The following is a 21,391-nucleotide window of genomic DNA, read 5'->3' as shown; positions in this document are numbered from 1 at the left end:
AGGTTTTTAAAGGTCACATTTCTAAAGGAAAGATGCTATTGCCATATTACCGATAAATACTAATAATGGAGGTGTCAAATAAAATGTGCATTTTTTGCAAAACCTTGAATCAAATTCCTGTGATGTTATAGGGTGCAGCTCCATCTGGTGACTGTGTCACACTGAGAAACAAATGCTGTTTACCCAAAACAAATATGCTAACTGCAAAGGTGGCAGATGCTGCCTGCCCTCGTGGCAGGTGGAAATCAGACAAGATCCAGATTGTACCACATCAATTTGTTGCATTTATTATCCAAACAGGACACCAGCTGTCTTCTGCTCAGCACAACATAAAACCAAGCAAAGGTTCTGATCACAAAAAATAATTTTACTGTGCTCAAGATGGCTAAAATAGCACAGGGATGATAGAGGCAAACAACCAAACACCAGCTCTTGGTTTTCTGCCTACCTCTCAGGATTGTGACAGCAGCTGGATGAGTGACAATGGTTCCATATGGCATTCACAATTGTAAAGACTTTATACTTTAACTGTATAAAAGATTTGTTTCTGTCACAGTTTTGTTTTGTTCTGTTCTTTTTTTTTTTTTTTTTTTTGTCTCCCAACCATTTTCCAGCTCTCCAGGGCTTTGAGTTAGTTATGTTTGCTCACTTTGTAGTAGAGCTAAGTGTATCAACAGAGTGGCGTACCTGATGAACGTTTTCTCTATTTATTTAAATTTACACATTTAACACCTTTTTTCACTGGGCTCAACGTCATTTCTAGGCTATTTCTGACTTGTGGAGCTAGAAGAATCTCGTAATTCCCTATTTAAGAGCTATATGAGAATTGTAAGCTTCACCTGTATGCTCCATTTTACCTGGTGTGATGACTAACAGTGATCTTACAACAGTCTTTCTCCAATACTTATACTGTGAAAGCTAGTTGTTATATTGTGCGAGACATCATCAGATGCCAATCCACTATATGCAGCGTTTTCAACCTGCGTGATCAATGAGGTAGGCTCTGTGCAAATTTCTGCCTGACTGGCAACTGTGCTGGGAATTGTCCCGTAATTGTACGTAATTACTGGGATGCGTGGGGAGTCCTGGTCTCCTATTTAAGTGCCTTCTGAGAAATGTTTTGCTGTTATTGCTTTCGGAGTGGCACTGCAGAATCCTGTTCCCCCAAATGCTGAAGTACAATAAGCCACACTGTAGTCTCAGAAATGTTTCCAGTGGTGCGTTTTCACGTATGAAGCATCAGTGGGCAGCATGTATTCATAAAGAGCGCAGCTACAAGAAGTTTCCACTATGCAAAATAGTACAGAAACCCTTGCTGAGGCACCATTATGTCCTGAAACATATTTAGTTCTTGCTTCCCTTGCTAATTCGCCCTTGGCTACTCTCAGCCTGACGCCTGCAGCACCAGTTTTTCCCTTTTTCAACTTTCATTTCACTACTTTTTAGGGAAAATCACGTGTAACCCTCCAGCCCCTCACACCCCCGCCTCAGGGGAGCACCAGCACACTGAGCCTCTCGCGCGCGGTGCACGCCGGGAGGTGTAGTCCTCCCCCCTCCCTCCTCCCGCACGCGGGGCGCGCCGGGAGTTGTAGTTCTCGCGGCGAGGTGGGCGGGGCGGGCGCCCGCCCCCACGTGACGGCGGCGGGGCGGCGGCGGCGGGGTGCGCGCGCCCGGCATGGAGGTCGAACCCCGGGGGGGGCGCGCGGAGAGCAGGTGGGGCCGCGGGGGCGCGCACGGGGGGGGGGGGGCAGCGAGGGCAGCGGGGATGGGGATGGGGGAGATGGGGGGGGGCGTGCGCGTGCACGCGGGAGGCGCGGCACCGGTGGGAGGTGGAAGGGGGGGGGCAGCATCCCGCCGGTGCCGGGGTAACGGGTGGCAGCGGGGCAGCGGGCGCCGGTTTTGGGGACGCCGGTGGGGTCCGGGGGGTGTGGGAGCAGGGCGGGCGGGGGACAGCCGGGGATGGGGCTGCGGGTGGGCGGCAGCTGGGTGTGCGGTGGGGACAGGCTGGGGACAGGCTGGGGGTGCATGAGAACACACGGGGACGTGCTGGGGACGCGTGGGGACCCTTGGAGACATGCTGGAGACACAAGGGGACATGCTGGGGACACATAGGGACCCATGGGGACATGCTGGGGACCCATGGGGACATGCTGGAGACCCGTGGGGACATGCTGGGGACACATAGGGACCCATGGGGACATACTGGGGACCCATGGGGACATGCTGGGGACACATAGGGACCCATGGGGACATATGGAGACCCGTGGGGACATGCTGGGGACCCATGGGGACATGCTGGGGACACATGGGGACACGCTGTGCGGTAGCAGCACCGCAGGAGACAGCAGGGGTGTGTATCTGCGGGCGCGCTGCCTGGCCATGCCGAGCACCCATGGGCGAGAGGGCTGCGTGGCGGCGGTGCAGGCACACGTGCCCTAGGTGCCTGATGTCCCCGTCCCTGTCCCCGTCCCTGTCGCCCGCCGTAGCGGAGGCATCCGCTGTGCTGCCAGCGCTCGGTGAGGAACCATCCTGCCTTGTCCCCGTGCTGCACCTCTGGCGTCCGCAGCTCGCTGGGTTTGGGGTTTGGGTTGTGTCCCACCGCCTGCTCCGGACATTTCAGCTCAGTCCCCAGCTCCTCGCCGTCTCTGGCCGCGAGGCCTGGTGGCTGCACGTGGCTGGCGGCTCCTGCGCCCTGAGCCTGGCAGGTGACAGCGGCGGCGCTGCGGCAGCTCCGTCCGCGTGATCCGGGCTTGTGCTTTGGGCACGGTTTTTTTGGTTTGCATTTAAGCGGGTGACAGAGCTCGTTCCGTGGAGGCGTTTCGGTGGTAGGCGCTATTCGCTTCAGGTGTTCGCAGGGCTTGGTTTCGGGCTCCGGTTTTGCAGTGGCGTCCAGAAAGGCAGAATGGATGTCGGATGGAAAAGGGGCCGGGGAGGAGGGAACGGCTGAAACCCGATACAAGAGAGGCATTCCTTATCTGACAGGCTCAGCTAGCCGCTGGGTGCCTGTTCACTGTACCAGCTGTGAAAATGTGACCGGTGCTGCCATGCTTTGCACGGTTCGAGCCATTCTCCCTCTCTGAGCTAAGGTGTCAGACCCAGCACATTCAGAAAGATAGACGGAATTGGCTACGTTCACTTCGTTTATATTTCCAGAATCATCTTAGCCTGTTTTCTGGCCTTTGTAAGCTCAGGCCCTGCTCTGCCAAACCGCGTCGTTGTGTGACGGGTAGGGCTGATGTGGTGCCACGTTCGCTGGGGGAAAGAAGAGGGCATCGTCCCCTCTGGTGCACGTGGAGGTGTCCGTCTGTCCTCCTGGCTGTGTGATTTCGCACCGGGGAGGATTTTGGCATGGGCCTTGCATTGTCCTTTTTGCAAACGGTGCAGCATCCTACTTCCCAGCGAGGTGCCGTTCCACGGCAGATTGTGGCCGCGACTCATAGCAAGAGGACGGGGCCGCCGGACCGGACACGGATCACGGGAAATGCAGAAGCAAAAGTTATCTTCGCTGGACTCCTTCCTTTTGCAAGGGCAGGAGAGGAAAACGAGGCTCTCGTGCCTGCTTTGGCAGCCTGGCCTCCTCAAGAGCAGGGCAGCGCCGGGGGAGAGGCTGAAAACGCCTGTAAAGCCCCTGTGCTTCCCTCGTTCCCTGTGGGGAGCTGCAGGTGGGGGCTGCGCTCTCTGGGGGACCTTTCTGTGGCTGTGCCCCTGTTTTAATAACTGCAGGCTTCCAGTCCTGCTGCAAGCAGCCCTGCACGTGGGTTTCCAGCCAGCCCGCCCGGGCTCCGTGGGGCTGAGCCGCTGGGCTGAAGGAGCTCTGGGGCTTCCTTTGCCTTGTGAGCTGCTCCCCGCTGCTGCAGCTGAGCTGCGCGAAGCCTGCGTTTCTTTTAATTCCTCTTTCCCAGAAGCGCCAAGCCTGGCGGAGGAGCAGGCAGCAAAGCACAAGGAAATTTGCTGCTCGTTGTCTAGGAAACCTGTGGACGGGTGGATTCAGAGCTGCCTGTGATGGATTCAGAGCTGCCTGTGATGGATTCGGAGCTGCCTGTGCGCAGCAGCAGGGCACCGGCACCTTGAAATCCGCAGGAGGAGCAGCCAGAGCAGGAACGTCCCTGGGGATGTGGCAGAAGTCCCTCTGTGGTTACCCCCAAACGACCTCGGTATCCTCAGCCCGATCTCTTCAGCGTGCTAAGAAGGATCAAGCAATGCCTCCAGGTAGAGAACAGTGCTGGGGCAGCAATTGCTCCCCTGCAGAGCATGGGAAGGCGTACGGCACGTGCTGTGTAAGCTCCATTTTTTTGGATATTGGTTACCTCTGTGATTTTTTATTTTTTTTTTATTTTTTAATGAAGTTCACCTGACTCAGCAGCGTGGTTCCCTGCGTCTGTTCTGAGTCACCTCTGCTGATTTGGCCCAGAGGTTGTTCCTACTCTTGCTAGCGTGGAAGGACTGAGGAAGCCTCGGGAGAACAAGCAGAATTTCCCGCAGAATTTCCCCATCGTTTCTGTCAGCTGAGGTTCTGGCACTGAGCGATTTCCAGCTCCAAGGTTGTGTTCGGTCTTTTATTACTCCAATGCAAAACTTTCGTTTGTATTTCGAACAGTTCCTGCCCACAGGTTGGTGTGTCTGTGTCTGGAACAGAGTCGGTATTGGCAAGGCAAGGAGAAATCCCAGGCGGGGTTTGTGGGGCTGGTGGTTAAGTTGGTGGCTGAATCAGAGGGCGTCTGTAAGGAGGGAGCGAGATGTGCCTGGGGTCTCGCCGGCACTGCGCGGGCAGCTCTCACATAATGACCGATTCCTTTTCAACATATGAAGCGTGTTCCTTAGGAAAAGGCCCCAGACCGTGCCCCCCCTCTCAGGGCAGCGTTGTCTGTTTCCCTGCGCGGAGCCGTATGCCGTAAACCCTCCAGACTCTAACCCCACTTGGCACAGCCGCACCCGAGCCATGGTTTCCCTGAGGAAATGCTGCTGCTCCCATCGAGCTCGAGCTGCTGCTTTCTGCGCGGCTCCGCTGAAGCTGGAGCACATCCAGAGTCTCACCCGGGTAACGTAAATCACAGCGCGTTAGAGAACATCCCTGGCTGCACAGGGCTGAGCTCCCCTGAGCAAAGAGAGAAGGTTGTGGGTCAGGTATCGAGCAAACCCCGTCCTGCCAAGGCTTCTTTCTCCCCAGCCCGGTGTTTGGGAAGCCGGGAGCTGCAGCAGGATGCAGCAAGGAGCTGTGCAAACGCACCCAGCTGGCGTGGAGGGGGGGAAGCAGCCCCTGGGAGGGCACGGAAGGAGCAGCACGTCTGGTTCTCGCAGGGGAAGGTCTGCTCGTGTACTGTGACCTCCCTTGGGTGTGTTGCTCCCTTTGCCCTTCCTGTAAGCAGGGGTATTTTCATGATATGATTTGAGTTGTCCTTACCCCCGTGTCAGGGCGTGTTAGGTTTTTTTTTTTTTTTTTAGAATTAGAGTTTTCTTTATTTGGTGAGAAAGAAGCAGATTTCTTAGTAGCGCTCTGAACATCTGCAGAAATAGGGAACTGGAGGGCAGCTGGCACCCGGTCGTTTTCCATCCCTCCGGGCAGCCCAGACTCAATGAGAGGGGAGCAAATCCTGCCACTAATTAAGGGTTAACCCAAAAGTCCAGTCAAAACTGTCTGTGGCCGGCTGTGCCGTGCCTCCTTGCCATCTACCTGCAGCCAGGTGTGTGGGTCTGAATTGCTCTGGGCTTGTGTCACCGCCTGCTTTTCAGCACGCAGCGCGCTCCGGCCCAGGAGCAGCTGCGGTTTGGGTGTGGGTAAGGTCCTGCACATCCAACCTGCAAAATGCTTTTGAATCATTCGGGTCAAGAAGCCCCGTCCCCTGGGAGTCTGTGTGTTGATTCAGAGATTTAATTCACTTTTGGCAGCTTCTGAATCATCTCTGTGGAGGTGCTTCGATTGTGCTGATTGTTTCCTGCATGCTTCTGAGTTCAGTGACGGAGGCAGTTATTAGCAGTTATTAGCAGTTTTAGCAGTTTATTTTGTTTAAAGATTAATTTGTATTAGAGGAGCTGTGATTCCCGTTTGCTGGATCCCGATTTTCCTGCCTCTGGGGGAGCACTGCTCACCCTGCAGCGTGCGCTGCCCCCCCATCGCTGTGCGCACTGCAAGCTTTTTATAGCACAAAGCAGCGAGGAGGGACTTCTCCTGACTCATGGACTTGGAAGCTGAGCAGCGTGGCTGAGCTTTCACTTGCATTTCCTAACTCTGAGTGTCAGAAATACTTCGGGGAGGAGCTGCTGGAGCTCTCGTGTCCGGTGGCTGCTCTCTGACCTGGGGCCGGTGCTGCTGCTCCGTGCACCCCTGGCAGGAGGGCAGGGCTTGAAAAGCCTCTCAGTTCAGATGGATGGCTTGGGAGAGCTGCCCTCTGAGGTTTTTCGGTCTCATCAGGTCACATCTCCTTCAGGAGGTTGCTTTTGATTTAGATCCGTGCTTTATTCATTCTCTCCTGAGATAAACCCGTTTGCTGGTACTCCTGGGATTAAACTCTGAACATTTGACTGATCCTACAGCAGCTGCTGTTTTCCAGGCACAAGCCAGCATAAGCATGGGCAGCTGGAGGCAAACACGGCTCTGTTGTTGAATTTTTCTGGACATCTACTAACATTCAGTAAGCCCGTTTTAGGATGGGGTTAGGAGCGCTAGGGATCGACTGCAGCATCGTTGTACAGCTCTAGGAATTTCTGTAGTGTGGCTTTCGCAGCCCCGGCACGGGGCTGCCTCTGCCCTGGGCAGTGGTGGAGGTATCAGACTGTGTGTGAACAGGTTCCTTCTGCCACCCTTACGATGTGTTGGGACTTCCTTACGAACGGCAGCTCGGCTGCAGAGCTGCTGCTCTGTCTCTGTGACAAGTGCCGAGCCGTGCTGGCAGGATGGACGGGCCGCCTCGTGATCTGAGCTTGGGCAAACACCGAAAGTGGCGGCTTTCCCTAGGGAGACCTGGTAAAGGGACTGGGTAGCTTGAAGTAGATCCAATATTTCATTATCGGCTTGTTCACTTAATCAGTTTTGCAATAACAAACAAGTCTCAAAATGAGAATATTGGCGAGAAGAGCTTCTTTTCAAGGAACAGGGTTATATTGCTTGTTAGCGTCCTTCTCTGCACCGCGAGAAGCATGCGGCCCATACTTTAACCCACAAGGATGAAAACGAAAGCAGGTTTTCCTTTTTTTTTTTTTTGTTTACTTTGGCAATCTGGTTTATTTTGGGCAGGGAGAGGGATTAACAGCTGAAACACTGGGGCTTGTTCTTGCAGTGTAAAGGTTAAACTTTCATTCCAGGCTGTTATCTCCAATGCTTTTGTTAAAATCCTGCAGAGGCACATTTTTTTTTGACAGTTGCACACCCAAATATACCTTGCAACATTCCTGTTGCACGCCTCGCAACATTCCTATTGCTTCTGAGAGGGCGGCTCCTGTCTGAATACATCTTTTTGGCAGCTGGCAACACTGTCAAAAAGCTGGAATGGAGAAGGCCAGACATCCACCGTCCAAAATTTCCTTCCCCAAAACTGCTTTTGCACAGGCAAGGCACGGTACCCATCTGTGCTGTCGCTGCTGATGTCCATCTCCCACATCCCTGAATCGAGTGACCAAAGTGCTTGTGTGCACGTGAGCAGGTCCCAACTGTTCCCTACGAGGAGCTGAACGCTTCCTCGTCCTTCCCAAGCTCTTGATGCTTTGCACGTTGCTCGGGAGCGCTGGTATCTGCGAGCACAGGAGCAGCGCAGGCAGTGCCTGCTGGATTTGGCGTATGCTCGCAGGTGCTGTGCTTCTGTCCGCTGCTACTCAGCGGTCTGTGATGGAGCAGGTGAGTAAGGCGAGCGGGACAGTGGCAGGGACGATGTCCTCCCTCGTTGGTGGCCCACACGCAGCCAGCAGCGTGGTGCGGGCACCGTCGGTCTGTGCTCTGGCTGTCTCCGGGGGCTGTATTGGTGGTGGCTGCCAGTCATATGTGCATCATTACTGTAGGGCCTCTGGTCCACAAACCGTGTGCTGGAGACCACAGGGCTAGACTACAGAGAGGTGGGAAGTCCTGAAGCTGTTTTCCGGACTACCAAAGGTTTCAGTCTGACCAGAGTCTCCGTGTGGGGAGCGCGTCCTGCTCTGAAGCTCCTCTTGCCATATATCTGCTGCTCGTTAGGCAACCCGCTGTGTTCCTCTGCAGGAAGGAGCACTGGAAGCTGCTGGGCAACCTGAAGACCACAGTGGAAGGGTTGGTGTCCACCAGCAACCCCAACGTCTGGTCTAAGTATGGCGGCTTGGAGCGGCTCTGCAGAGACATGCACAGCATCCTTTACCACGGGCTCATCCACGACAAGGTAGGTGTCTGCCCTGCCAGCCCCGCTGCCCTCCTGCTGCAGCTTTGGTGGCAGTCACAGCCTGCATCACGAGCACCGTGGTTGTCAGAGGGGCCTGTGCCTCTGTTCTTTCCATCTCATGCACTTCTGACACGTTTTTATTAAGCATCCGTGCCCTCTGTGAGGAGAGGCCTCTTCTTTCTCCCCGCTGCAGCCTGTAGCGAAGCGATAAAGCTGAATTTGCCATGAGTCAGCCTCTAGCCGTGTGTACTTGGACAACTCCCCAGTGAGGTCTGGCAAGAGGAGCCTTGTATCTTGACTGTTTCTGGTTAGCTGTGTTAGTGATAGGGGCTGGCAGCCGGAGCCGCAGCCGCGCTCGGCGTGAATGAGGCCTCCTTCCAGGCTCTCGCCGTTCCGTGCAGTTGCTCATCCAGCCCTCCCCATCTCCCTGACCGCCAGGAAGACTTTCTCTTTCCCACTCTGGACAGCAGTTGTGTGCAGAGGCCTGAGGATCTCCCCTTCAGCTTGCAGTTACCGCTGCAGTTATTTCACAAGGGAGAGTTACAGCAAGCCTGCAGGGCATGCCTCGGGCAGGCGTCCCACCGGCCAGCTCCGCAGCTGCAGAGGTGCAGAGAAGCCCAGGGAAAGCTTGTGCAGCTGGGCTCGGGTGGTGCCACTGATTCAGGCAGTGCTGCATCCGAGCTGATAAACCTCCAGGAGCTGGCAGATCATCCCAGCACAGGGCTGGGATTTCGCTCCCTGGATTTAGGAGCTGCAGACAGCACTTGCTCGAGGTGATGCTCTGTGCCATTAGTCCCCAGCGGTGTGGGCCTGTGACCTCCTTTGGGACTTGAGCAAAGAGAGAAGTTACCCTTTATATGTGAGGAATACAGTGCTCATTTCTGATACGTGTGCTATTAATAGACTTCAGGAAGTGAAATTTAAATGATTTCCACTCATCCGTGTATTGGTAACAGTTCATGCCACAGCTTGAGGAAACAGACACCTGCAAAGTAGGACAGCACAGTACCTTTCTTGATGCTACACACAAAGGCAGTTCTCATTTAGAAATGCTCCTTCATTTTTGTGTGTGTGTGTGACACCACTCCATCTATAATAGCTGCAAAGGAAGGCCCGTGAAAATACAGCTTCCTAGCTGGAGTTTTCTCATATTTGCTCCAGAGAAACTTCCTTTTACTTATTTATTTTTGTATCAGCTTTTTTCTATGACTAGGAGTAAAAAAAATAAAATAAAAAAATCCATATGTACATGTTAAGAGAACTAGGATAAGAGGTTTTTAAACTTTTGAGTGAATTTTGTTAATTTGTCCAGAAAACCCCAGTTGAATATAAAGGGCTAAAATTTCTGTGTTAGTGCTCTAGTTTTAAAAATAACAACAACAGAAAAATAACCCCCTCAAACAAATAAACCACAAAACAGAACCAATTCGTCTGACACTTGTGAAAGAGGAAGTAGAGATGGAGGAAAAAACCAGCATTTTTTTGAAGAGAGACGTTCTGGGGCTGCATTTGCACCCGATAAAGTGATGAGGAAAACAGCAGCTCTTCTGCAGTTCCTTTTTAGCTGGAAGAATAAGAAAGAAAAAATAACTCAGTGTCTGAATAAAGTCAAGGCAAACAGCAAATTGCTGATGGAAACGCAATGCCAGAGCGTGCTGCTTCAAATTTCTTACCCGTGGTGCTCAGCCGTGCCGGTGTCCTTGTTGGTGGCTGGTGTTATAGGACCCCGATTGTTGCAGGTTTCGCTGGGATGTGTTTCTTGCTGCCCACTGCATCCCCTCGCTGAAGCCTGGCCCTTTTTGTGGGACTGAGCTGCCAGCACGCTCCTCCAGGTCCTGCTCTGGCAGGAGGTGACCAGTGACACGGGAGCTCGGCCAGCTCTAAGCTGGGCAGACCGCCATAGGCAGAGAGGGGTGCGTACGTGACACGGTGATGCACAGAGTGACCGGGAGGACGCGGGCAGAGGGCTGAGGCACTGGACATGCTTTGCTATAGGTGCAGCTAGCACCCGAGGTCACCCTTCTCCTGCCCCTGTGCTCCTGCCTGGCGGTGGTGGTGCTGGCTCTGCTCCCTGGTCTGCTGGTGAACTGCTGATGGCCTTTAGTGTCCTTCTTCCACTGAGGTGGGGGGAACCTTTCAATGCCACGTCTCTTCCCGGTCTTAGGATCTGTCCTGTCTCCATGGTGTGGTGGGCTGGGATCTTACCTGCTGGAGGAGAAGCAGCGGAGGGGACCTGCTGTCTTCCTACTTGTGGGCTGAACGCGGTGGGGAGGTCACTGTGGGAGCAGACTGTGCATTAGTCAGCTTATGTACATCAAGTCAGTGTTTTGTGGCTTGATCCCTTTCCCAATTTTATGTCTATAAGACTGTGCTAGACTTCTTACTCATTCTTTTTCCCCTTCTGCAAAGCAACTTTGCTCTTCCTATCTTTTCTAGCTCCAGGCCCACCTTGTTAGCGCTGGGGGCTGATGATAGCGTGTGGTTAATGGGAAATGTTGTCACTTAACTGGGGCTGACACCGTGCTGTGTGTGCTCCTGCTTTGCATTTAAAGAGCGCTCAAGCAGAGCTGGAGGGCTTTGTGGTCAGAGCAGCTCTCCGTCCCCAAACCTCTAAGCAGGAGGCTGGTGGGAACAGGCTGTAGGATCCGTCCTGTCATGTTCTAGGTTGAATGCCCTCTCTTAGCTGTCCGACTCTCTTATTTTGTATTTGCTGGGAGGGAGTTCATCGCCTGTCCCCTGTCAGTGCCTGCTCAGGCCTGCGGCATCTCTGCTGGAGGTGTCTGGTGTCCAGCTTCCCCAGTCCGAGCCTGCCGCACCGGCCGGCCTTGCGGTGGGACTTGTGTGGTGGGCCCTAACCGAGCCTCTCCCGGGCAGGTGTGCTGCAGGCAGAAGGATTACTGGCAGTTCGTGAAAGACATTCGCCGGCTGAGCCCCAACTCTGCTCATCACCTGGAGAAGGTGAGTTCTGGGGGTACTTTTGTGTACCCAGCGGGCGGGGAGAGAGCAGCCGGGCTGCGGGCCTCCCTGCTGGGTTCGCCTTGCCTTGGCCTGCTGCGGGTGAAAAAGGGACAAACCAGCCACGTGGTTGTGTGCAAGCCACATCCCAGGAACTCAGCGTGATTTAGGCTGAGACAATCGGGTCCTTATTTCTCACAGGCCAGTCTCCAGCTCCTCTGGGTTGGGTACCACTGGCATCACCAAGGGAACCGGCACAGGCAGTGCTTCTGTGCATACAAGAGCGATTGATGCATTGGTACGAATCTCCAGAGGCTTTGGCTGTCTCATTTCTGGGTTGCGTCTCAGCCCTGACCGTTCATTTGGTTCTTCCCTGCCTGGCTTGTGCTGTCTGCTGACACACGGGGATGGTCTCAGCCCGTGGCTGCCCTGTGCCTTGATGGGTACCGTGCTGCCCTCCAGTGCGGGCACAGACGTGTGAGCGGGGCCTGCTCTGGGGCAGTGAGGATGGACACGTCAGTTAATGTGTCAGCAAGAACATGACCGTCACCGCAGGAAAGCAGTTAGATTTGGGAGTGTGGGGTCCCTCCGGGTCAGGGGTGGGAGAACATGCCATTGAAATTCATATTGCTGGTGGCTGTCGGGAGGACTTTGGTCGCTCCTGCTGGCTGACCTTTGAAGTGTTGTTCCTCTCCGGTGCTTCTGTCTCCCTGTGCTCCCTCGGTTGGTAGCTGGGAAGCTGCTAGGATGTGACCGTGTTCCCGCAGACAGTGCCTGGCGCTGGAAAGCTGCTGCTCTCAGGGGCCAAAGCTGTGAGGAGGAACGATCCCTGCTCCTCTTCTTGCCTTAACTTGTGCCTGGCATTTTCAGTTCATCAGCCTGCACGAGAACGGCCAGCCCGGCCCAGACGGCCGCAGCGACCAAGCTATCGCCAAGCTGTGGCTGCAGCACAGCCTGCAGTTCCACTGCCTCTCGGCGCAGCTCAGACCTCTCCTGAGGAACAGGCAGTACATAAGGAAATTCTACGCAGGTAAATAAAAATGGGCCTTTTTCATCTTCCCGTGAAAATATCACGCGTGAGTGAAGGGGACAGCAGAAAAGGTGGTTTGCAGCTGGGCAATCTGTGCTGTCAGGCAAAGTGGGTGACTTGCGTGCTGTGTCCATGCTGTAAGCACAGCCCGGATGCATGTGGGAAGAGCTGAGCTCAGGCTTTCTGCAGCAAGCTTGTCTGGAGCACGCTTGGTCCTGCCTGTGCCTGGGCCCTCCCTGCTGCCCAAGCGGGAGCTTGAGCCTGTGTGAACATGCTGGACATCCTCATCTTTCTCTTGCAGCAGCTTTTTTGCATGCGCTCAAAGGTTTCTGCTGGAAGTAGTGAATTGGTCTGGTCTTAATCCTATGTCCAGGCTTGCACCAGAAGCCTTGGAGAAATGCGTTTTCGTTAGAAAGAAATAAAATGGGCATAGAAAGTCAGTTTTGAATCTGTTTCAAAAATACTCTGGGTTGTTTTCTGCCCTGGAAGCTTTCTAATCATCAGAGGTCAGAGCTTCATCTCTTTGTTATGTGGAAACACAGCTGTGTTTCTACTACTTTGTAGGTGAAAATTGAAGCCCTTTGTGCAGCTTCACAGATGTTAAGAATTTTTTGTGAAAACTTGAGATTTTGTCGAAAAGTAAAAATCAGTAGCAAGGACAAAGATTACCTATATTGATCTGGGACAGGATCTTTCTTTAATTCTGCATTTTAGAGTAGTGAAGAGGGAAGTTTTTCAATGGCTCCTCTTTAATTAAAACAAAACCTCAACCCAAATATAATAATTTGAAATGTGAGCCTTTTGGCTTAGGTTTAGGCTGGGTCTGGCAGAATCTTGGTTCCTCCTCTGGTGGTAGAGAGCCTGATCCAGCAAGAGGTTTTTCCTAGAACTGCTGGGTGTTTTCTCCAGTAGATTGGTGAGTTTTCTGACAGCCTCACTGGCCTCCAAGCATTATTCCTGTTTAATCCATTCGCAGTGGAGTGAGGAGCCTGGTTCTGACCCCCTTTGGTAAGAGAAGCTTTCCTTCTTGAGGCCCTTGCCCAGGAGCATGGGATCCTCCTTGTCTCTCTTGGGCTGGCTGTGGTTGTCCTACAGGGTGAAGTGCAGGCAGCAAACCCCTCCGTGAGGGCTCAGGCTTTGCCTCTCAGACCGCTGCAAGAGCATCCTGCTCCTCCTGCTGCCTTCGTGCTGGGGGTGGTAAGGAGAAAGCCCCCTGACAGCAGTTCTCTTCCCGCAGACACTGCCTTCCTGCTCAGTGACGCCCACGTCACGGCCATGCTGCAGTGCCTGGAGGCTGTCGAGCAGAACAACCCCAGGCTGCTGGCTCAGATTGACACGTCCATGGTGAGCTGAGGCCCCCAGCTTTTACATCTGGCCTTCCCTAAATGCTGTCCGGCTGTGGCTGCTCGTACAATGTCTCATTCAGAGAGCCATTGGACAAGGGCCTGGACTTGGAAATAGCAAAAGGAGAGGGGATTGGGGCAGGGGGGAGATGTCTGTAGTGAGGCACCTTGGTTCTGGATGGCACTGAGAATCTGAGGCCCTGATAGCAGGAAACAGTTCCTTTAAAATGCCTCTAAAGTCCTGAAAGTCCCAGGCTTCAGAGTCAGCCATCCTCAGAGGAGATGCCACCGACCCCATGCAGCCCCGTGCCAGCTGCCCTCTTCCCAGAGGAGGGGAACAGCGGCTGCTTTCTTTGCACAGAGCTTCCCAGAGGAGGATAATTAATGACACTTCGTTAAATGGGGGCTGTGTTCTTTCAGCTGGCCGGCACGTCACTGCCATCCCTGTGCGCGTCAGGTCCCTCTGCCGGGACAAGAGATACACGTGACTGTGACGCTGAAGGACACCAGAGCCGCTTGCCTGGGGCGCTGGGCTGCCTGGATCATCTTGCTGAGAGCCTGGTAATTTTCAGATGGGGGGGGGGGCTTTTTGTTTAGCTGTGAATAAAGAGCTGCTTCCCTTTGCTGCAGGGTGTTTTATCCCACCCTGCAGACCCTGCTGCTCCAGGGCAGGTGCTTGTGCAGGCGCTGCACGTTCAGTCGCTGCTCCTTTGACACGTAGCCCCATAAGTGCTGGTTTATTAATGATGCCACCTCTTTCCAGCTCACCAGGAGGGGTGAAGGTCCGTCTCCGGTGACAAAGAGCCAGAGCCTGACTGCCCTCCCCGGGTCCCCGTACGCCCCGTCTGCGGGCTGCGTGCAGCAGCGCCACTGCGGGTCCTTCTCCAGCCTGCCCCATCCAGCCTCGTCTGGCCTCCCAGGTAACCAGGGGGGGCTGGAAGGCCACTCGAGCCCCTTGCTCACTCGGTGTCTGCCTGTAGAGCACACGCTTTGGGCTGGGTCATCTCAGATGACAAAATGCAGGTCCAAGCAGAGCTGCAGTGAAGCTGCAGCTGGGACAATGGTTTGCCTTCTTTGTGCTTTACGTTAGATTTGTTGTGTGAGGAGAAGTCTGCCTGTGTTGGCGTGGAGATCCCTTGCCTTTGCCCGGGGTGGGTGGGCATGCCTGTTTGAAGCCACGTGCTTAGTGCCGTAGGGTGGTCTGCTTGTGCCAGGGTGTGTGATGTCCCCTTCCTGCCCCCGTTCAGACAGGAGACCAGCGAGCTCCTCCGTCTGCTCCAGCACCAGCCAACCCCAGGAACACTGCCCGGCCACCCGGTCCTCCTCCTTCAGTGAGGGCAGGACCTCCCTGGAGCAGCCCAGCTCCCGCGTCCCCTCACCCAAAGACCCCTTCTCTCCGGCCAGCGAGATGAGTTCCAGCACCACCAGCCAGAGCGAGGACACTTGGACGGGGAGCCAGGACGATGCGCAGAGCGACGCGAACGATGGGCCAGAGTACCTGGCCATCGGGAACTTGGGGCGCCGGGGCCGGGCCTGCAGCAGCGCCAGCACCAGCAGCAACAAGAGCAGCAGCTCCAACCTCTTCTCCTCCAGCAGCTCCCAGAAGCTGGACTCGGTCTCCTCCCTGGGGGAGCAGGGGGCGAGCGGAGGTGGGAGCTGGGGCCTGGGCCTGTTGCGCCGGTCCAGCTTCTCGGAGGGGCAGTCGTCAGCTCCGCAGGGCATCCTCAAGAAGAGCCACGTGCGCTCACACTCTGACACCAACGTGGCCTCAGGGAAATTGCACGGTAATGGGGCTACTTTTTGGGGCGCACAGGGTGGCTTTGGGGTGTGGGCACAGATGTGGGACCACAGCTGGGTGGGAGTCACCGGTACCGGGATGTTGGCTGCCTCTTTGACTCCACGTGTCAGATGAGTGAGGGGAGCAGTGGGCAAGCAGTTTGGAAATTTGTTTTTTTTGCCTTTTCCTGCTCCACAGTGGAGCAATGGGATGACATCTTGTGTCCCAGAATGCCCAGGGCCGGTCTGGTTTTGGTGTTGGCAGCTCCCTGGTGGCCTTCACTGGAGGGCTAGAAAACACCAGCCATGCTGTGCCGTTATCTGTCCTGCTTTTCCCCTCTGGCCTTGTCCACCTGGGCCACGGCAGGGCATTGGGCTGAGGCCTGGGCTTCTTGTCATCGTGCTGGTAACGTGCTGGGCCTTCCTTGGATGGGTAAATACATGGTGGGAGGAGTGGGGTGTGAAGGGACAACCAGTCTGAGAGTCTGTCCCGCTGGTGCTGCCTTCATGGGAGAAACACAGATCCTTGCTGAGTGGTAACCAGTCTGTCTCTGTTTTCTCTCCCTTACTGCTGCCCTCTTCCTCCTCTGTCTGTCCAGGAGGCCTCAGGGATATCACCATTATAATAGAAGATCCAGTGGCAGGTTTGGGAGCCAGAATAAGCCCTTCATTAGTGATCATTGCATTACATTCAGGATTTCCATCATCCCATTAATGTCCATTTAGAAAACAACAAAAAAATTCTTTGTTCCCTGACTGCCAGGTGGTGCTTTGAAGGGTGCCTCAGGTTTGTGCATGTGACCTGACTGAAGATCCCAGCTTGTTTTTTTGGCAGCAGTAGACCAGGCCGCGGCTGGCACCCAGCTCTCCTGCATGGTGTTTGGAAGGGCTGTCCCTGACCCGCTTCCCCTGCCCTCTCCTCCACCTCCTGCTGCTCTGGGAACCAGCGACTGAGGGCTGGTAGCTAGGAAGGTGTGGGTTTGAACACCCTATTTTTCATGGAACGGGTCTGCAGTACAGGGGCGGTTTGATGCTGGCAGAGTTCAGCTGCATCCCAGCTAGCCCTGTTTGCACCGGGAGCTGGGCCTCCTGGGTGCTGCCCCACACTGGGCACGGAGAGGGGCCGGTCCCTCAAACAGAGTAGCAGCTCTAAAAAATGGGCTGTTTTGCATCCATTGATCAGTGGTGGCACTGGGTTTCCTAGCTCAGGGTGCTGAGATGTCCGTGGCTGGAAAGGCTCCTTTCTGGAGCCCCTTCTGGAGGTTTTCTTACCTTCCCTCAGTCCTCCAGTCAGCCAGGTCGGCTGCTCTCTGGGGCTGTTGCTCTCCAGGGAGCACTGCTGGTTGTTTGTCCCCGATGAGGCCAGCTCCTGGCGGTCCCCACCGGCTCCACCTGGCAGCGGGTGGCCCTGCAGTGCATGCGTGGGCAGGTCACCTTGAGCACTGCGGTCCTGACTTTGGGGTTGTCTGCGGGGAGCCCTGGCTTTTCCTAGCCAACTGAGAGCATGTCCTTCAGATGCCTTCTTCCACCTTTGCCCAGGTTGCCGTTCAGGGCTGCAAACCCCACTGATCCCTTGGTTGCTCGGGGTCCCCTTGTCTCATGGCCCAGCCGTGTGGGGTCATTCTTCCTTGGAGATGCTCCAGGAGGAAGAAGGGGCTGGCAGAGGCACTTGCTGGAGGCTGTTGCATTCCCTGTATCTGCTAGGAGATAAAGAGGGGAAGGCTCAGGACTCGACTGATTCATTGCTCTCACAAGCTTATCTCCTTTCCCCTTCCTCCTCTCCTGCCTGAAATGCCCCTCTAGTTTTGTCCCCTCTTGGGCTTGGCCTCAGGCATGGCACAGAGCAGGCTAGCCAAGCAGAGGATTTCCCTCCTTGATTCCCATCCATTTGTGTCCACCCATGTGATGCTGAGCTCCTTCCACTTCACACTGAGATCCGGTCTGGGCTCCTCTGGGATACTGATGTGTGCCTGGTGTTGTCTTCCCCTGCAGAGTCCCATGGTGACACGGGCAGAGGCAGAGGGGCAGTGTCTGGTTCCACCCAGAGCAGCGAGCTGAGCACACCCAGCTCCCTCTACATGGAGTATGGTGAGTACAGCGAGCCTGAGTCAGGACATTTGCTCCTGGTCATGCACCGTAGTGCACTTTTGGCATGGGTGTGTACCCTCTCTGCTGCCTACGGTATGCTGAGGTGTCTATTATTCATATTGTTTTGTTATTTGGGGTATCCCTCATCTTCCGTTTCATCCTGAATAACAAACGTTGGTTACCTGGAGGCTGCCAGGAGTGCTTTCCCGGCTGTTGTCTTAGCAGCTCTGCCCAGGACGTGTAGGGATAGTGACTGAATGCGTGTGCAGTGCTGGTGCCCTAGGGCTGCCTGAGATCAGGGTCTCCTTGTGCTCCAGGGCACCTGGCCTCTGCCCTGAAGACGTTTGCAGACATGTCGGTCATTGCTCCAAAATCATTGCTGCCTTCTGGCTGAGAGCCACAGAGAAGCACGAGAGCATCTGGTAGCAGCCAGAAGAGTCAAGAGGCTTCAGGGCTTTCAGTGAGCTTCTGCTCCCTCATGTTTAGGGTGGGATATTCAGGAGGGCTGGGCGATTTTAGGTTGCCTGCTGTCACGTTTTGTCTTGTCCTCTTAATGGCACTTTGTTGGTCGCTGTTATCCGTTAGGATGAAGCAGAGATCCGATTCGATCTGTAGGGTGGGACAGGCCAGCTGTTGGCCACGTGGGCTAGCCAGTGTGTTGGTGCAGAGCGTGGGCTGTTACCCAGTGCTTTGAGCAGTGGGTTTCCAGGTCCTTCCCTCATATGTTTGTCTCTTGCTCTTCTAGACTCTGGCCAGTACCTGAGCTCGGGGGAAGGGATGTTCAGAAGACCCTCGGAAGGGCAGTCCCTCATCAGCTACCTCTCTGAGCAGGACTTCGGCAGCTGCGCAGACCTGGAGAAGGTGAGGGAGGCAGCAGCAGCCTGTGTGCTCAGGAGAAAGGATTTTGGTGCAGGTTCAGTGATACTTCCCTCTATGGGGGAGAGAATCCCATAGTATTTCCAGCTGTAGAGCTGTGCACAGAACTTCCATGGTGAGTTGCACATCGTTGTCTGGCCACCAGGATCTGCCTGTCCAGCATGTACGCAGTAGCTCTGCAACATGCTGGGGCTCCTCAGGGACATGTGCTGACTCCCCAGAGTGAATGTGTTGCACGTCTCTTTGTAGGATTCCCCTTGTGTTTTGCAAGTATTCTGGTGCCCAAGAAGGCTTTAATTTCTAGGTCATCACAGGACAGTAAGGTTTCATAGGGCCAGGAGGACATAAGGTCTTTCTGCCACCTTCCATGAATATTAAACTCTTTCCTGTCATAGGGAGGGAACCACATTTTACCAAGACTTCCTAATTTCCCTGTGGTACAGCTTTGAATGCTTTTGCTTTTGCCTCACAGGAGAATGCCCACTTCAGCATCTCAGAGTCACTGATCGCTGCCATCGAGCTGATGAAATGCAACATGATGAACCGGCAGCTGGAGGAGGAGGAGGAAGACAGCGACAAGGAGATCCAGGAGCTTAAACAAAAGATTCGCATTAGGCGCCAGCAGATCCGTACCAAGCACCTGTTCCCTGCCTGCCAGGAGCTGGGCTCAGACAGTGGGTGATGTTTTTGTGGCTCATCAGTGGGTGGGATGTGGGATTTCTGTCCGTTGCCTGTTCTTGCAGCATCCTGCCTTCCTGCCCGTTGATGGGAAACAATCATATTGCTAATAGGGTGCTGCAGAGATCTGTGAAACTCTGCTTCTGTTGAAGATCGTGATGGGGCTGGTACCATACATTTGTAACTCTTGTGCCCTGGTGACACTGAATTAAGGAATGTGATTTCATTTTGAGCCCATAACCCATTTTCCATCCTTGACGTCTGTCCTTCCCTACCCTGTCCACATCTGGCTATTGAGATCTCCCTTAGCTGTCAGTGACCCATGCAGACCGCTTCCACTGATGGCCTGGCTGTGTTGCCTTTTCTTTGCCTCCCAGGCCTTGTGGCGACAGACAGCGAGTCCCAGTTCAGCTCCCGTGGCTCCATGCGCCTGTCTGATTCTGGCTCTGCAGAGGATGTGGAAGAGTACGAGATACAAGGTGAGAGGGAACGGCTGCGTTAGCTTCTCACGTAGAGCCAGGCTTCTCCTGGGTGTGATTGCGTTGAGGTCGGTCACACCGAGAAGAGCATGTCCCTCTGGCCTTCAGGATGGCTTTTCCCAAACAAACGGCTGAATGCTGAGCATGAGTTTCCCTCATGTGGTGGCATGACTTTCTTTCAGAATCCTCTGTAATCCTTTCGCATTCAGTGCCTCTAGCTGGTACGTGGTTTCCGTTTCACTTGCCAGAGCAGCTGTCAGAGCTAGAGAGATGGCAGAGCTGCTGCCCTGCTCTCCTCCTGCCCAGGCAGAAGGGGCCATACTTTTGCCCACTTGTCTTTTGGGTGGGAGCAGCTGACCGCTGGTCACATCCTGGCCATACCTGTGGTCTTTGGCCCTGGCAGCTGGGACAGCTGAGCTTATTGCATGCAGGAGACCTGCCTGGGCTCCTGGGCATCCCCTTTGTTCAAAACCTCGTTCATCCTCCGGGGTGGATGACTCATTTCTCAGCAGTACCTCCATCACACTGACTTTAGAGGTGCGATGAGAGACGATGGAGCAATCCAGTCTCCAGCTATGAACTTCTCAATCTTCACGTCTCTGCTGACAACAAAATCCTCATTTCAGTCCCCGAGGGCTAGATTTTGGGCTCGGTTTTGAAGTCCATGGAGGGGTGTGTGAGTTCGGTTCTGGGCTTCTCTCCTGCAAGTGCTGCTCTTGTGTTATGCCCTTTCCCTTTGGCCTGGCCAAAGCACTGAAGTGAACTGTTTTGTCATCACCGTGTTATGCAGATGGTAACGATGGATCTAACCTGATTCAAATGTCCAAGAACGGCCTCTCAGTGTCAATGGCTTCCTTGTTCTCAGGTAGTACCCCGCAGTGCTCCCTTGCGGCACGCGTGCGTGTGTGTGCAAGGTGTGTGCGTGTGTGTGCCTCGCACGTGCACACTTCTCGGTGTGTCCCCTCGGGGTATTACAGGGGGCGCAGAGGCCTCAGTCTCTGTACAGGCTCCTGAGGTGTTCAGTTCATGCTGCATCAGCAGGTCAGCTTCAGACCAGGCACAAAATCACCGAAATTTACTTCCAGACCCCGTCTCAAGCCGCTAGTGAGGATGTTTCAGCTGTTCTCCCTTGCTGCTCTGTGTGTGTAAACCAGATCCTTGTGATCTGTGATCCGCCTGCTTTGGGAACCGTGACACAGTAGCATCCAAGTGTCAGCAAGGAAATGACATGACCAGGAGCACCATCCCGCAGGGTGTTTTGCCTTGCAGTGGTTTGTATACACAAGACGTGCCTCCTGTGGTGAACGCTTGTCTTGTCTGGCGTGTGGCTCAGGAGAAGGCAAAGGCACAGCTTTGTAGCTGCTGGGCTGGGTGAGAGCACAGCCCTCTACGCTGTGGGACCAGGTCTCCATCCCAGAAATCCTGTCCCTCTCCAACATTATGGCTTGGGATGGAGCTGCCCTGCAGCTCCCTGTCTGCTGAAGATGAGACGTGTGAGACAGGGAAGGAGCCAGGAAGGAAGAAACCTCGCTCTCAAAATGACCCTGCTGTCAGCTTGTGGCCATGAGGCAGAGCTAGGACAGGACCAAAGCACTCTGAAGCTGTTGGTGCCTTGGGGGAGAGTTATCCTGCTTGACCCTGCGGAGCTGGCATGCCGTAACTCCGATTCAATCCGTGGCCAACCCTTCCCTTCCTGCCCAGGCTTGACTCAGGGAAGAATCCTTCCACAAAGAAGGGAGAAGCAGTGAGAGCAGCCAGGGCACAGGCGTTTTATTCACATTGGAGGCCCTGGACACTGGGATCACATGCAGCCAGGTCTTGCTTTCC

At 54.6% G+C, this 21,391-nt stretch overlaps 1 protein-coding gene across 2 annotated transcripts in view; it reads left to right on the top strand.

Moving 5' to 3' along the window:
* The first annotated feature begins 1,621 nt into the window (after positions 1-1,621).
* Positions 1,622-21,391, top strand: part of RUBCN (rubicon autophagy regulator) — a 29,552-nt gene continuing 9,782 nt past the window's right edge. Inside the window, exons 1-13 of one of the 2 annotated variants that reach the window (XM_083848223.1) lie at positions 1,622-1,713; positions 8,186-8,339; positions 11,214-11,297; positions 12,165-12,324; positions 13,562-13,668; positions 14,088-14,228; positions 14,431-14,587; positions 14,915-15,451; positions 17,436-17,531; positions 18,277-18,392; positions 18,880-19,081; positions 19,463-19,564; positions 20,355-20,429. In XM_083848223.1, coding sequence (XP_083704349.1) covers positions 1,676-1,713; positions 8,186-8,339; positions 11,214-11,297; positions 12,165-12,324; positions 13,562-13,668; positions 14,088-14,228; positions 14,431-14,587; positions 14,915-15,451; positions 17,436-17,531; positions 18,277-18,392; positions 18,880-19,081; positions 19,463-19,564; positions 20,355-20,429 — 1,969 coding nt within the window. In that variant the 5' untranslated portion in view covers positions 1,622-1,675. The remainder of the gene's footprint in view (positions 1,714-8,185; positions 8,340-11,213; positions 11,298-12,164; positions 12,325-13,561; positions 13,669-14,087; positions 14,229-14,430; positions 14,588-14,914; positions 15,452-17,435; positions 17,532-18,276; positions 18,393-18,879; positions 19,082-19,462; positions 19,565-20,354; positions 20,430-21,391) is intronic. The other variant, XM_083848224.1, reaches the window with a different exon arrangement.

Source organism: Anser anser (assembly GCF_964211835.1).
Source record: "Anser anser genome assembly, chromosome: 9".
Classification (NCBI taxonomy): domain Eukaryota; kingdom Metazoa; phylum Chordata; class Aves; order Anseriformes; family Anatidae; genus Anser; species Anser anser.
This window is presented reverse-complemented; position numbering and strand designations above follow the sequence as displayed.